We start from the raw sequence: 11,853 nt of genomic DNA, 5'->3' as shown, positions 1-11,853 counted from the left end.
ACTAAATCAACCTTTAAATTAGAAATCTAATGCAGATATTTGTTAAGGTCATATCCAATTCATTAAAACGTAAAAAAAACAAAAAAACAAAAAAACAGGAATAAAAATGTTGAATGCTAGATAGAAAACTGGTAAAGCTCAGTGGATATTCAATAAGTGATGACAAACATGGTATGGATCAGATTTTTATTGGTGGACTTCTACACACTTGTTTCTGTGTGTATTTTTGATAAAACCTAATATTTACTAAATGGCCTTTTGTAGAGACAATTATTGGCAAGTCTTTCATGACAGCACCAAGTGTTTACCCCCCTTATACTTTAAGTGAACACCCAAAGGAGGGGAAATGATGCAACAGAGCACAGGCTGTGGTGAATAAAGAGACATCACTTTACACATCTCAAAAATAAGGCATCAAGAAAAAGAAGAGGACAAGACGAATCAAATAATAACACACGAGCAGCTTTAGGACCAGCCTCTACTACACACAGTACACGAACATGTTCAACCTCTTTAGTGATGTCAGGCACTACTGTGTTATTTGTAATGCTATAAAGCTACTTGATAAAAAAAAAAAAAGTGGTTAAATGAGAAAAGCAAAACATGTGACATGACAGATTCAATCTGTCAATAAACAGATTATTACACTGATCTGAGTCTTTCTTTGATAGCACACATTTAAAACTGTTGGCAGCTTTAAGGGACATCTTTGACAGTCAGGGATGAGAACGCAACACACTTACTGGCAGACGAGCAACGAAAGATGCTAACGTTGACATGGTAAAATGTTAAAAAAAAGGAATAAGCCTACATTACAGAGTTTTCACCAGCTTAGCAAAAAAAAAGTATGGTATACTTATGAATACAGAAAAAGACCAAATTGTAAGGATAAATTCTGAGGGGAATTTTTTATAGGGGCAATTCAATCTTGAGATAAACTGGATAATTAACTCTGACATCCCTGCAACCATGAAGCTGAGAGTTTCTAAGTATGACACTTCTTGTTGTCTTTAAATAATGTGCCTAAAACCTCCCCAGACACTGCCCCTTCCCTTCATTAGAATCATTACAGTAACAGAAACACATGGCTTATAAAACTACAGCACAGAGGTTAATGTGGTATATTTCAGCTTCAGCAGAGTCCTTCACACCTTCACCGCTCCCGCTGGAGTTTTAAAGATAACAGTGATCAGACTTTTATGAGCACACACTGCAGGAGCACAGCTTCCTTGTAACATCTTCAAGATGACCTCAAACATTGAGCCAAAGCCTGAGCAGAGGGGCAGAAGCTGCTGTCAGTACTGGAACGAGATCACAGAGTTGACTTTGTAGATGTGGTACGAGCGGTTCCAGAAAACTCGAGTGAAGTAGTTTGTGTATGGTGAGTAGTTCATTTTAATCTCCTGGCAGAACCGTCCATGCTTGGAAAAAGAGTACATCTCTCCTTTATCATAAACAACCTGAATGATGGCAAAAGAGTAAAGGAAGGCAGTGAAAACCTGTTTTTTAAAACCCAAAATGATCATTTTCACACATAAATCTTTCAAACAGAAAACTCACATGTCCGTTTGATATGTCGAGCAGGTCTTTGACTTTGCATCCTTTAATAAGACTGAGCTCATTACAAATGGACTCCTCGATGATCACGTAGTTCGCCTTTTGAGCGGTCAGGATCTTGTAGATGTCCTCTGCAGATCTCATAGCATACACCTGATATGTCTACAGAGAAAGATGAGGACAATAATTTGAAGAACTGTGAGCTACGTCACCTCATTTGTGATGTAAAGAATCAAAGTCTTGTCTTTTCATTTGCTTGAGGGACATTTGTGGAGAATAAAAAGAGCTTGGGATCATCCAAAACAGGTGTGTGGTGTGTGTTTTCAGACTTTCCTTAAGATTGATTCTTTTGAACAGTCATATATTGGTGAAAATATGTTTGTAATACATGTGGTAAAAGTAAAAGATTTAATTTCTTCAAGAATGGGTTTCCTCTCACTCACATCTTCAGTCCTCTTCAGCAGGTTGATGTCAGAGTAAAGCGGCAGACTGGTCACAGCTGAACCTGTACACAACTTCACTGTTCCTAAAAGCTGAGGGCTTCCTGCAAAGACCGCTGCCAGCGGAGCCTGAGACCTGAAAGGAGGAAAGAATAAAAAGTTAGATGTCACAATAATGAATTAGGATATAGCACTTCAAAAAAATCTGAGGACCCACCTGATCCAGCTGATCAGCTCCACTGTGTCTGGGTCATAAAACTCAGGGAGGTCTGACAGCTCTGTTGAGACACGAGGGCAGTACTGCAGGACAAAAAAAGAGCAGGATGAAATTTTGAGACTTTTGACATTTGGTGAGAAGATATTTAAACAATGATTTAAAGACTCACCTCTCTCCACAAACTGAAGCCAATGATTGTAGGGACCGCTGTGCTCAGGATCAGAGACTGGAGAGTGAAGAAATGAAAAACTTCACTTGAAAAACTGCAATTTTATGCACTTTTGCATTGGTTTCATCCTGTATCACTAAAGTTGCAGCTTGAACATATTCCATGCTCTTCTCACTTCCTGTTTAATGACGATCAGAGCTCACTCACCAGAATCACAGGGTGGACGGACTTCAGTTTAAGCCACTTAAATACAGTCATCCAGAGTTCTGGAGAACAAACACCAAACGCTGTAAACATGCAGACGTATGGCGTCCATATATATTTCATCCTGCATGAAAACAAAGATTACAGTCACTGTCCGGTTCAGTTTTTCATTTCCTGTTGGAGCTTTGAATAATCAAAACCTTTTTATTCTGATGAACCTACCCATCGAACAGCAGAGCAAGGCCTCCAAAAAGCAGAGTATGAAAAACATGATACACAACTTCTGGCTGCTCTCCTATTTTCCCGTCTTCAAGTTTCAGGTTGGTCTGCATTGGCTGTCCACTGAAGAGAAGTTTAAATTGAAACATTCTGGTTTAGTATTTTGAATTGTTCATAAAACAGCTCTGAAGAGGAGAAGTTTACAGTAGAACTGATCGTCCCTTCTCCCACCTGAGTCTCCTGTAGATGGTCTGCAGCGTGGACAGCAGGCAGACAGAGAGCACCAGTAAGTAGAAAGGAAGGACTGATGCCTGCGTCAGTCGCAGAAATAAATCCTGACCAGGTGTCTGCAAACTCTCTTGGCACATAAGGAAGTTTGGGATGAAGTCACTTTTATAAAGAGAGGAAAAAATAAAAGAGAGGATTAGAGAGAAAGGAATAATGCTGTTAATAACTGTTAAGTTAACTTTTAATGCAAAATTTAACTTACGTTGTTGTGTTGAGTCCAAATTTTACTTCCAGGAATTTCAATATGAAATCACTGTCACTGACAGGTAGAAGTTTCTGTAAATGAAATCATAATTAACAGCTGTGTAACTGCAAATTAAAGCTGCAAACTTCAACAATGAGGTGTTTTTACCTTCATAACGTAACTGAAGGTGATTCCTGTGGTAAACACCAGGTGAAAATGTAGAAACAGCTTCATTACTCTGGCCACTAGAGGTCCCACTTTCATTTTTTGCTACAATAAAAAAGGAGAAAAGCAGATTTAGCCTGAGCTATGCTTGATTTCACCCCAGTAAATCTGTAATACACTCTAATTATATCAAATGACTTAGTTTGTAATCACCAAAGCTAATGGGAGCTCAAACAAAAGCCTGTAGAAAGTGTTTGGACTGAGCTCTGATTTGAGGAAGCTGCTAACTCTACCTGGAAGTACCTCGCGAGCACTGAGCCGATCAAGAGGCTGAGCAGAGGGGAGCTGAGCAGCGACGGGTTCTGAAACTGGAACACGTAGGCCAGAAACAAGGAGCTGAGGTACACCTCGTGAATGTCAGCCATCTTAACGTTCCACATTGAGAGAGACAGAGACGGAGAAAGAACAAGATTAAAGAAAAATGTGACGCAATAGAGTTTTTCTCCTAATATCATTTCTAATAAATAACTAGAAAAACTGCCCATAGCTGATTCTGTACCAGAACCAAATCTCCTTGCAGCATTTCTTAAGCTCATTTATTCATTCATCTGATGTGAAATTACTGTAGGAAAGTCTGTAGAAGCTTTTTTTAAATCAATTTGTCCAAAGAGTTGATACACAATAACTGAACCAGAACTGTTACCTTACGTGCTGGCACTAAGTCAAAAGAGTCGAGCAAGAAAAGGCAGAGGCCCTGGATGAAGAGCACATAGTGACTGTGTTCCCACACCAGCAGGAAGGTGAAGGTGGTGGCACTCATGGTGAGATAGCAAAACATCTACAGAGAAAAATAATTCATCAGTTCATGTATGCTCAGCTGTCTGCACATGCCAGATATAAAGGAGAGTCATGTGAAAGCTAAAAATGCTGAATGCTTACCTTAGCACCAGGGCGGATATTATTACTTAAGAATCCAGTCAAAGCAGCAACCTGGCAAGAGAAGAAAGGCAGAGCCCAGTTATCCCGCAGAGGAATGGCCTGGTCCACTTTGGTCGTATCTGGTCTGAGGGAGGATTCAATGACACATAATATCAGTCATCAACACTCATAAAGAAAACAAGCAGAAAATGTATAATTGCTTTGAAAAAAAAATAAAGAATGATATGCGATAAAACTTGATGACAGATACCGTTATAGGGAACATGGTGGCAGAACTGTTCTCACCTGTTGATCACGTACCAGGCCACAGCCAACATGCCGGCCACCCAGGTGCCACTCATCACCCAGCTGCACACATACAGGGCAGTGACGTAGACCGCCTGGAGGCCAAAAACCATCCCGACATAGAAGTAGACTGGCTCCACAACATCCTGAGGGCAGAGACAAAAACATTAGGCAGTGTTAATTTTGACATGGGACACTAAAAAATAAGGGGAGGTGTCAAAAATCATCTTAAAACAGCATGATGGATGTTTGTTTAAATGTGTAGTTTGCATTTCTGTTGGTGTCAAAGTATTTTATATGACATTTCTACCATTTTTAAGAAATCAGTCCATTTTCTTGTCAAAAGGCATATGTAGGAGCCATGAGTAAATGTTTAATTTGTTTTTGTATTTCTGGGTTTTTTGGGGATGTGAGGTTGTTTTATGGTAATTTGTTGGTTTGTCAGAGGGAGCACGTCAATAGGTGTAAGGTCGATTGTTGGTAGGGGCAGAGATACAAGGTGAATTCCTTTTTTTTCTTAAGTCACCTGTCATGGTTTGTGTGGTGTGAATGAGAGAGAGGGGATGAGCTGGGTCATCATCGTATTTGTTGACCATTGTTTCCTTTAAATCACAGCTAAAATCCTTTCTTCCTGGAAAAATCAGTTTGTTAAAATTTGATTTTCAGCTATATAAACAAAAGGTCAAGTGTTTATCTTCAGATCTGAGTGTTTTTTTTTATATCAACAAGTATGACATTTTCCAGGCCCAACTTCAGCCTCTAAGTGTTTTTTTTTGTTGTTTCTTGAAAGTCAATGCAGTATAACCACAAAATCATAGCAAGTATTAGATAATTCATCTACCTAGAAGTTATACAAGTTTACTGAGAAAATACGTTATTTGTTATTAAACATCATTTCAAAGGGTCAGTTGGTAAAAGTTCATTTAAATTGTATTTTTATAGAGTAGTAGACAGATAAAATCATATTTGTAGTAACCATTTTCCGCAATATCAGATTTTTTTAATGAGAAACATTGGTTAAGCCAATTGACATATCTTGGTTTTACCAAATAACCACATCTTTCACTCAGATACATACACAGTTTTTGTATAGCAGTGTTTTTATGTGTGTACACTTTTCTGTCTGTGGTTTTGTCTGAGGGATTTCTGTTTCGCTCTCATATTCACAAGTTTCACTCAGAAGAATCAGCTGACCTGGCTTTCCATAACTCTGTATAAGAAGCTTGTGATGAGCTCTGGATACAGGGACAGAAGATCCACTGCATTGATGGTTTGACCTGAAACAGTGTTGTTATCCAGTGTCAGCTCATAGAACCCTGAGAAACAAAGCAGGAAAATACAAGATTAACAGAAAAGCAAAGTGAGATTAACATATTTTTTATTCAAGTAAATTCTTCATTTTTTTCTACTATTCATCTACATTTACTGAGACACAGAAGAGAAATGTGTACCTCTTTCAAAAGATGGCACTGTCAATAGCTGCTTGTAATAGTAATAATAGAGCCCACTGCCTTCTTGGAAGGTGATTTCTCGCTCGAGCTCCTGAGAAACAAAATATTAAATTTCAGAATCACTTTGCAATAGCTGTTAAGTAAAAACATGACGGAAGGAAGTAAATCGTGCACACACCTGTCTTGTGGAAAACCAATACTTCCTGTCATGATATGTAGACAGATACGCAGCATACAGAATGCCGCAGGCAACTGCTGTTAGACTTCCAAAAAACACCTTCACCAGGCGCTGCAAGAAACCTGCTGTGAAACAGAATCAGTAAATAAATGTTCCTTTTACTATACATTAATGCATTCCTTGCTCAATAAACTGCGTATATATAAAATTTAGTGTTTAGGTTCCAGCATCACTGTGGAGATTCAGTACTTAATATGTTTTTTCTTGCACACATTCATGCTTATAGCAAGCTGGTTGTCTCAATGATTTGGAGGTTGAACTTGCTCCTATTACAATTTTATCAATATTTCATTTAATTTATCCCAAGACTAAGGAATTTTGGTGTGAAATAGCATCAACAAGTAGAGAAACAACACACTATCCATCTGTAATGTTGTCAAAATTGTTGCATATGTGGTTGGTATATTCACAGACAAAGCTGCCATGGACACAACACACATGTTGTTGCATGTTGTCAATCATAACGTGAAGTGACAGCAAACTGTAAGCTAAGGAACCTACATGCAAGAGACTTACTAGATCTTTTGGCAGCTGCTTCAGGTTTGTTTGGGTCTTCCTCTTTGTTTTGAGCATCCTCTTCATCTTTCTGTTGCTTGTCCTCTCCTCCATCGACAGACACACTCTGGTCATCCTCTGAGCTCACCGGCCCATTAACATCTGTACATGTGTTATAACAACCAGCCAAAGGTTCAACGATTTCGAAATCGTTCGGGAAAGTTGTCAGAAGTTAGATTGTTTTTGCACCTGTCTTCAGTTAGCAAACGGCCAAAACAGCTCAACTTACTTTCAGTGTGCTGCTCCTTGGGTTCATTTTTTGTCTCCTCTTCTTCTTCATCTCCTTCTACGGTCTCTGTTTTACGGCATCTTAACTCAGTCATGACGAGATTAATTTAATCCAAGAGAAGTTCTGTGAGGTTTGGAGAAGGCAGCATGCTAGCTAACAAGCAGTTAGCTGACACAGGAGCCGTTAATTCAATATTTGGCTCAGCTTAGCATCAAATGGTTGAAAAAAACACAAAACTACAAGCTCTCCGTTCTCTAATGAATCATTGTGCTCGTAGTTTCAGTGCAGTGATCGTACAGTCGCAGTTTTATGATGATTATTGCGTGTGGAGGACTGAGCTCAGGGATGCAGCTGTGCTCTAGCGGAAGTGACAAAAACAGCGAAGAAGAGTGAGGGCGGGCCGAACTTCACTGCAAATTCATTACAGCTCCTGTTAGAAGTTTTTAACCGACTTTAAATGAGACTTATAGGCTCTGTGAGGCCTTTTAAATTATCTGTAAATAATATTACTTTGATAGATTTGCTTTTTTTATAATCCACAATTTATTTTGACATTATTAGCGCCAAAACGCGTTATTTCTGAATACTTCTCCGTAGTCAACGCCTATAATGTAATTATCAGTTACTCTTTAAATAATTTTAAATCAAAGCTGGGGAAAGCAATTAGAGTTGCTTTTACCTACTAAATAAAGTTGACGTACTTGTCACAAAACCAAGGTATGACAATATAGATTTTTAAAGGACTTGTCTTTTGTCTCATATTATAAAGCTTTCAGGTGCCTATTTGAAATCTTGAGTGGCATAAAACAACTGAATACGTTATTAAGAATGCCTTTCAATGATAACAACAAAAAAGAGTTTTATTTGTAAATGGTTTCATGTTACCAGAACAGAGAGCGATGCATGTTATACAGGTTTTTAGTGAAAGCAGTGTGATACAATAAAGCAGATGTTCCCTGTTGCATGCTTAGTGTATGGTTGAGAAAAGCAGAGGTAAAACTTACACAAATGACTGATAAATAACTCCCATAAAAAGATGAAACAAATATGAAGGCAGATGCAAACAACAGGCACAAATATTGGCATTACATTAAAGAACTGTGCATAAAACCTGGAAAACTGACCCTAAATTAAAAAAGAGTTAAAAAAAATACCATAAATTAATACATATTTAGTGAATATAAAACACAATGTTGATCTTTACATGAGCAACAAATACACATGTTCATGTGTTTGGGAGGCATCTCTCCAAGGAATTTAAAACACTTATGAAATCCTTTGAACTCAAAACCTCTTGGTGGTCTTGACTTCTTGTTTCAGGGGTTGACAGGTAATAAAAACTTCATTTCTTTAACTTCAACAAAATTTCTTCATCCGTTCAATCCTCCTCTGAGGCCTGCTCGGAACTCTCTGACTTGTCATCTGGCGTCTTTTCAGCAATCCGTGTTTCTAGTTTAAGGAGTCAAAAAAGTTTCTCTTTCATTTGTGTCGAGATCAATTGCCATGTCACATCACAGGTGGAAAGTGAAGAATACACATCTAAATACTCAGACATCAGCTGGGTTGTTAATTCCTACCTATGCTGATTTTGTTCGGGCTCCTTGTTGCTCCACCTTCTTCACCATCACACCTCTCAAGTATTATTCTCAGGATTTTGGTCACCTGTGGGTGTTTAACTCTCTTAATCAGGGGTTCATCGTCTGAACTGTTGCTTGAAGACCCTAAAAAGAGAGAAAATAGACCAGATTGATTAAAATACTCTCTTCTCAAAGCAACAATATCTACCTCAGAGGGCAAGAGTTTTACTGTCACTGCCAAAAAATGCATTTTCATTTCTGTAACCATGTCTTTACCTGAAACAATTATCTCTCTGGATTTTTTAGGGGTTATGTTCCTTTTCTTTGGAGATGGGGTCTTCGTTTTTCTTTTTGCTTGTTTCCCGCTGCTTTTCTTTTTCACAAGACTGATCAAGGGTTCATCGTCTGAGCTTCCCTCACTTGGTCCTTCAAAACAACAGCAAGGAAATAACTGTTAGCTTTTTCAGAAAACACAGTGATGTTCTGTTTATTGTTAATGGTGCTGTACCTTGTCTCCTGCGTTGTGATACAGTTGCCTTTTTTGTGTTTTTCTTCACTGTCTTTTTTCTTTTTGCAACAAGGTTTGCCAGAGGAACATCGTCATCATCAGAGCTGCTGTCTGGGGACGAAGGGCCTTTTAAAATACTGGTTTCAACACTCAAGCTTGTATTATAAGACTACTCCACTCTACTCCACTTGGCTAGTATTGCAAAAACAAAACTAACCTTTAGGTGGTTCGTCTTTTAGTTTTGTTTTCTTTTTGTTTGCTGGACTCTTCTGCACCTTGGGGGCCTTTTTTAACCTCCTCTTCACCTCTGCAAGCGATTCATCGTCTGAGCTGTCACTGGAGGACTCTGCATATTTCACTATAACCAATAAAACATTTTTTTTAATTGCACAAGTGTTAAAAGAAAGCATTTCTGATTACCTTTAATTTTCACATTACACTAACCCTTTTTCCTTGCTGCGTTCCTTTTGAATTTAGTTTCTGGTGTTACTCTTTTCAACTGCAGGACTGGTGCCTTTATCTCAAGTTTCTTGGCAATTTTACTCAAAGGCTCATCATCAGAGCTACCATCATCACTTGAGGAGTCTGTGTAAGAGAAAGAGGTCACAAATGAGCATCTATTGCAGAAGATAGCCACTTTCAGATTCAGATATTTATCTTACCTTTCTTTTTGGCAGGTTTTTTCGGCGGCACTGATACAGGCTTCTTAACGGTTTTGGGAGATCTTTTGGTAAACTTTATGAGAGGCTCATTGTCAGAGCTATCATCTGTGTTCAAATCTGAAACAGTCACATATGTATATCAAAAGTTAGAGAACACAAACTGTGGATACATTTTAAAATAAAGTTGCAATTTGGTTCATGTCATCAAGCAGTGTTGTTACCTGCTGTCTTGTTATTTGTGCCATTAGATTTGTTCGACTTGTTGTCTTTTTTCTCTTGTTTCTTGATTTGTGCTGAGATCATTTTCTTTTTTTTAATCAAAGGTTCATCATCTGAAGAGTCATCGGATGCTGCAACGGGAGTAGAGTCAAACAGAAATGGTTATGACTTAGGATTTCTTGGCAATATTTTGTCAAGTTAAAATTTTAATCTTCTTATGGCTGTAATGTTGACAGTGTTGTATGTAATCTCACCACTTTTGTCCTTGGTTTCTGACCCAGAGGCTGGGCTGCTTCCGTTTTCATGTGACTGGTTCGTCTCACTGTGGGGCTTTTTTAGAAGCTTAGAGAGAGGCACATCATCATCATCAGAGCTGGAGCTGTCTTTTCCTGACCAGTCAGAGATAACACATGGTCAATACCATTAAAATATATCCGGAAATGTGCTTGGGGAAAAAAAAGGTTGACAAACATATTTAGACCAATTCAATTCTGCTGTACCAGGTATGTCCTATACTGAATACATACATTCCAGAAATGTGTAAATCCAATGAAATTTGGTCTTCAATGATGCAGTGAATGCGATAAGCATGACAAAGAACACAAAAACTTGTTTTTGTGTAAAGAACTAAGACAATGGTTTACAGTGTGTGACTTAAATGTAATGTGCCTTTGTTGTGTTAATATAACAGAATAAATGTTGAGAACATTGAGGAAAATAAAGACATTAAAAACAAGCCACAATGTTTTCTTGAAGTAGGTCAAGAGGTCAGTAAGACATCCAGATATCCCCCATGTGTTCAGTATTGTCAATGTGTCATTCACCACTCATTTTTGTTTTTTTTACTTGAGCGTTGAATCTGCAAACGGGTGCTTTAATTTCTCAATGACACACTGACTATCAAAATCACAATCATTATTGTGAAAATTATATTAAAAAAAATATTTATATTGTTGGTAGGTGAAAGGTAACTTAACTTAACAGTTATTAAAATGAATTGGTACTTTGACCGTTGTTTAACATATTAACAGTGAGAACAGTATGAACAGCAACGCCACATGTTGGGATTTTATCTGTTTCATCCTAGGATAGATAAAGGAAAACGCATGGCCTAAACCTGAGAGCTGTACAGTCATATTAGCTGCAGTGCCAGCCAAAACTTCTGTCTCACTGATAAGGTGCCAGATTTGGGAGGAGTGAACTCTCATATTCTTATGTCGTCTGTTTATAACCATGTCAGCAGCAGTGACGTCAGTAATTACTGCCTATGCTGAAAGCTAGTTCGCTTTTAATTTACAGTAACAACGCAGTCATACAAATATATGGTTCTGAAGCCAAAGTGGAATTTAAAGTTGTAAATGTAAGTACCTGAAAAGTCTTGTCCCACATTAGTAGGCCTTTCAGCAGTGCTACAATCCATTTTGGGGCCCAGAGATAAACGTTACCAGTTTATCGTGCTCCTCATCCGACACGCGCCAACTGGTAGCGTAGTTAGCTTCTTCGTTACAGTAACAGACACGTCAGCTCATTTCACGTTTTATGACTGTTTTTCGGGTACTGAAGTTACGAGCTATATGGTACTTATTGTCCGACCACATACATTAAAAGTCCGGCTTTTACAGAGCGTTGGTACAGGACTTCCCAACCAGTTTCTCCAGTTCTGCACAGGGACTGTTCACGTTTGGTTTGTTTACTTCCGCGTTTGTTACGGAAGGCGGCAAGTCGAGTGTTGATGAGGTATACTGAT

General features: G+C 38.4%; 2 protein-coding genes across 2 annotated transcripts; both read right to left on the bottom strand.

Annotated features, from left to right (window-relative positions):
- Positions 1-183: 183 nt before the first annotated feature.
- Positions 184-7,519, bottom strand: LOC141803569 (putative C-mannosyltransferase DPY19L4). The gene is made up of 19 exons (XM_074687692.1): positions 7,141-7,519; positions 6,873-7,013; positions 6,297-6,421; positions 6,119-6,209; positions 5,862-5,983; positions 4,668-4,813; positions 4,383-4,506; positions 4,147-4,281; positions 3,737-3,868; positions 3,447-3,548; positions 3,297-3,370; positions 3,038-3,196; positions 2,810-2,929; positions 2,591-2,711; positions 2,384-2,440; positions 2,215-2,297; positions 2,001-2,133; positions 1,561-1,719; positions 184-1,460 (listed from the first exon to the last, which is right to left on the bottom strand). The coding sequence occupies exons 1-19, from the start codon at positions 7,232-7,234 to the stop codon at positions 1,296-1,298; spliced, it is 2,283 nt and encodes a 760-aa protein (XP_074543793.1). The 5' UTR covers positions 7,235-7,519; the 3' UTR covers positions 184-1,295.
- Positions 7,520-7,982: 463 nt separating this feature from the next.
- LOC141803089 (uncharacterized) lies at positions 7,983-11,824 on the bottom strand. Its single transcript, XM_074686974.1, has 10 exons — positions 11,475-11,824; positions 10,361-10,495; positions 10,109-10,237; positions 9,888-10,004; positions 9,670-9,810; positions 9,443-9,583; positions 9,226-9,336; positions 8,994-9,143; positions 8,718-8,861; positions 7,983-8,589 (listed from the first exon to the last, which is right to left on the bottom strand). The coding sequence occupies exons 1-10, from the start codon at positions 11,524-11,526 to the stop codon at positions 8,519-8,521; spliced, it is 1,191 nt and encodes a 396-aa protein (XP_074543075.1). The 5' UTR covers positions 11,527-11,824; the 3' UTR covers positions 7,983-8,518.
- Positions 11,825-11,853: the final 29 nt, after the last annotated feature.

Source organism: Halichoeres trimaculatus, unplaced genomic scaffold, assembly GCF_033239565.1.
Source record: "Halichoeres trimaculatus isolate MK-OKI-2021-1 unplaced genomic scaffold, fHalTri1.1 fHalTri1_scaffold_14, whole genome shotgun sequence".
Lineage (NCBI taxonomy): Eukaryota > Metazoa > Chordata > Actinopteri > Labriformes > Labridae > Halichoeres > Halichoeres trimaculatus.
The sequence above is the reverse complement of the archived record's forward strand: the minus strand, read 5'-3'. Positions and strand labels throughout refer to the sequence as shown.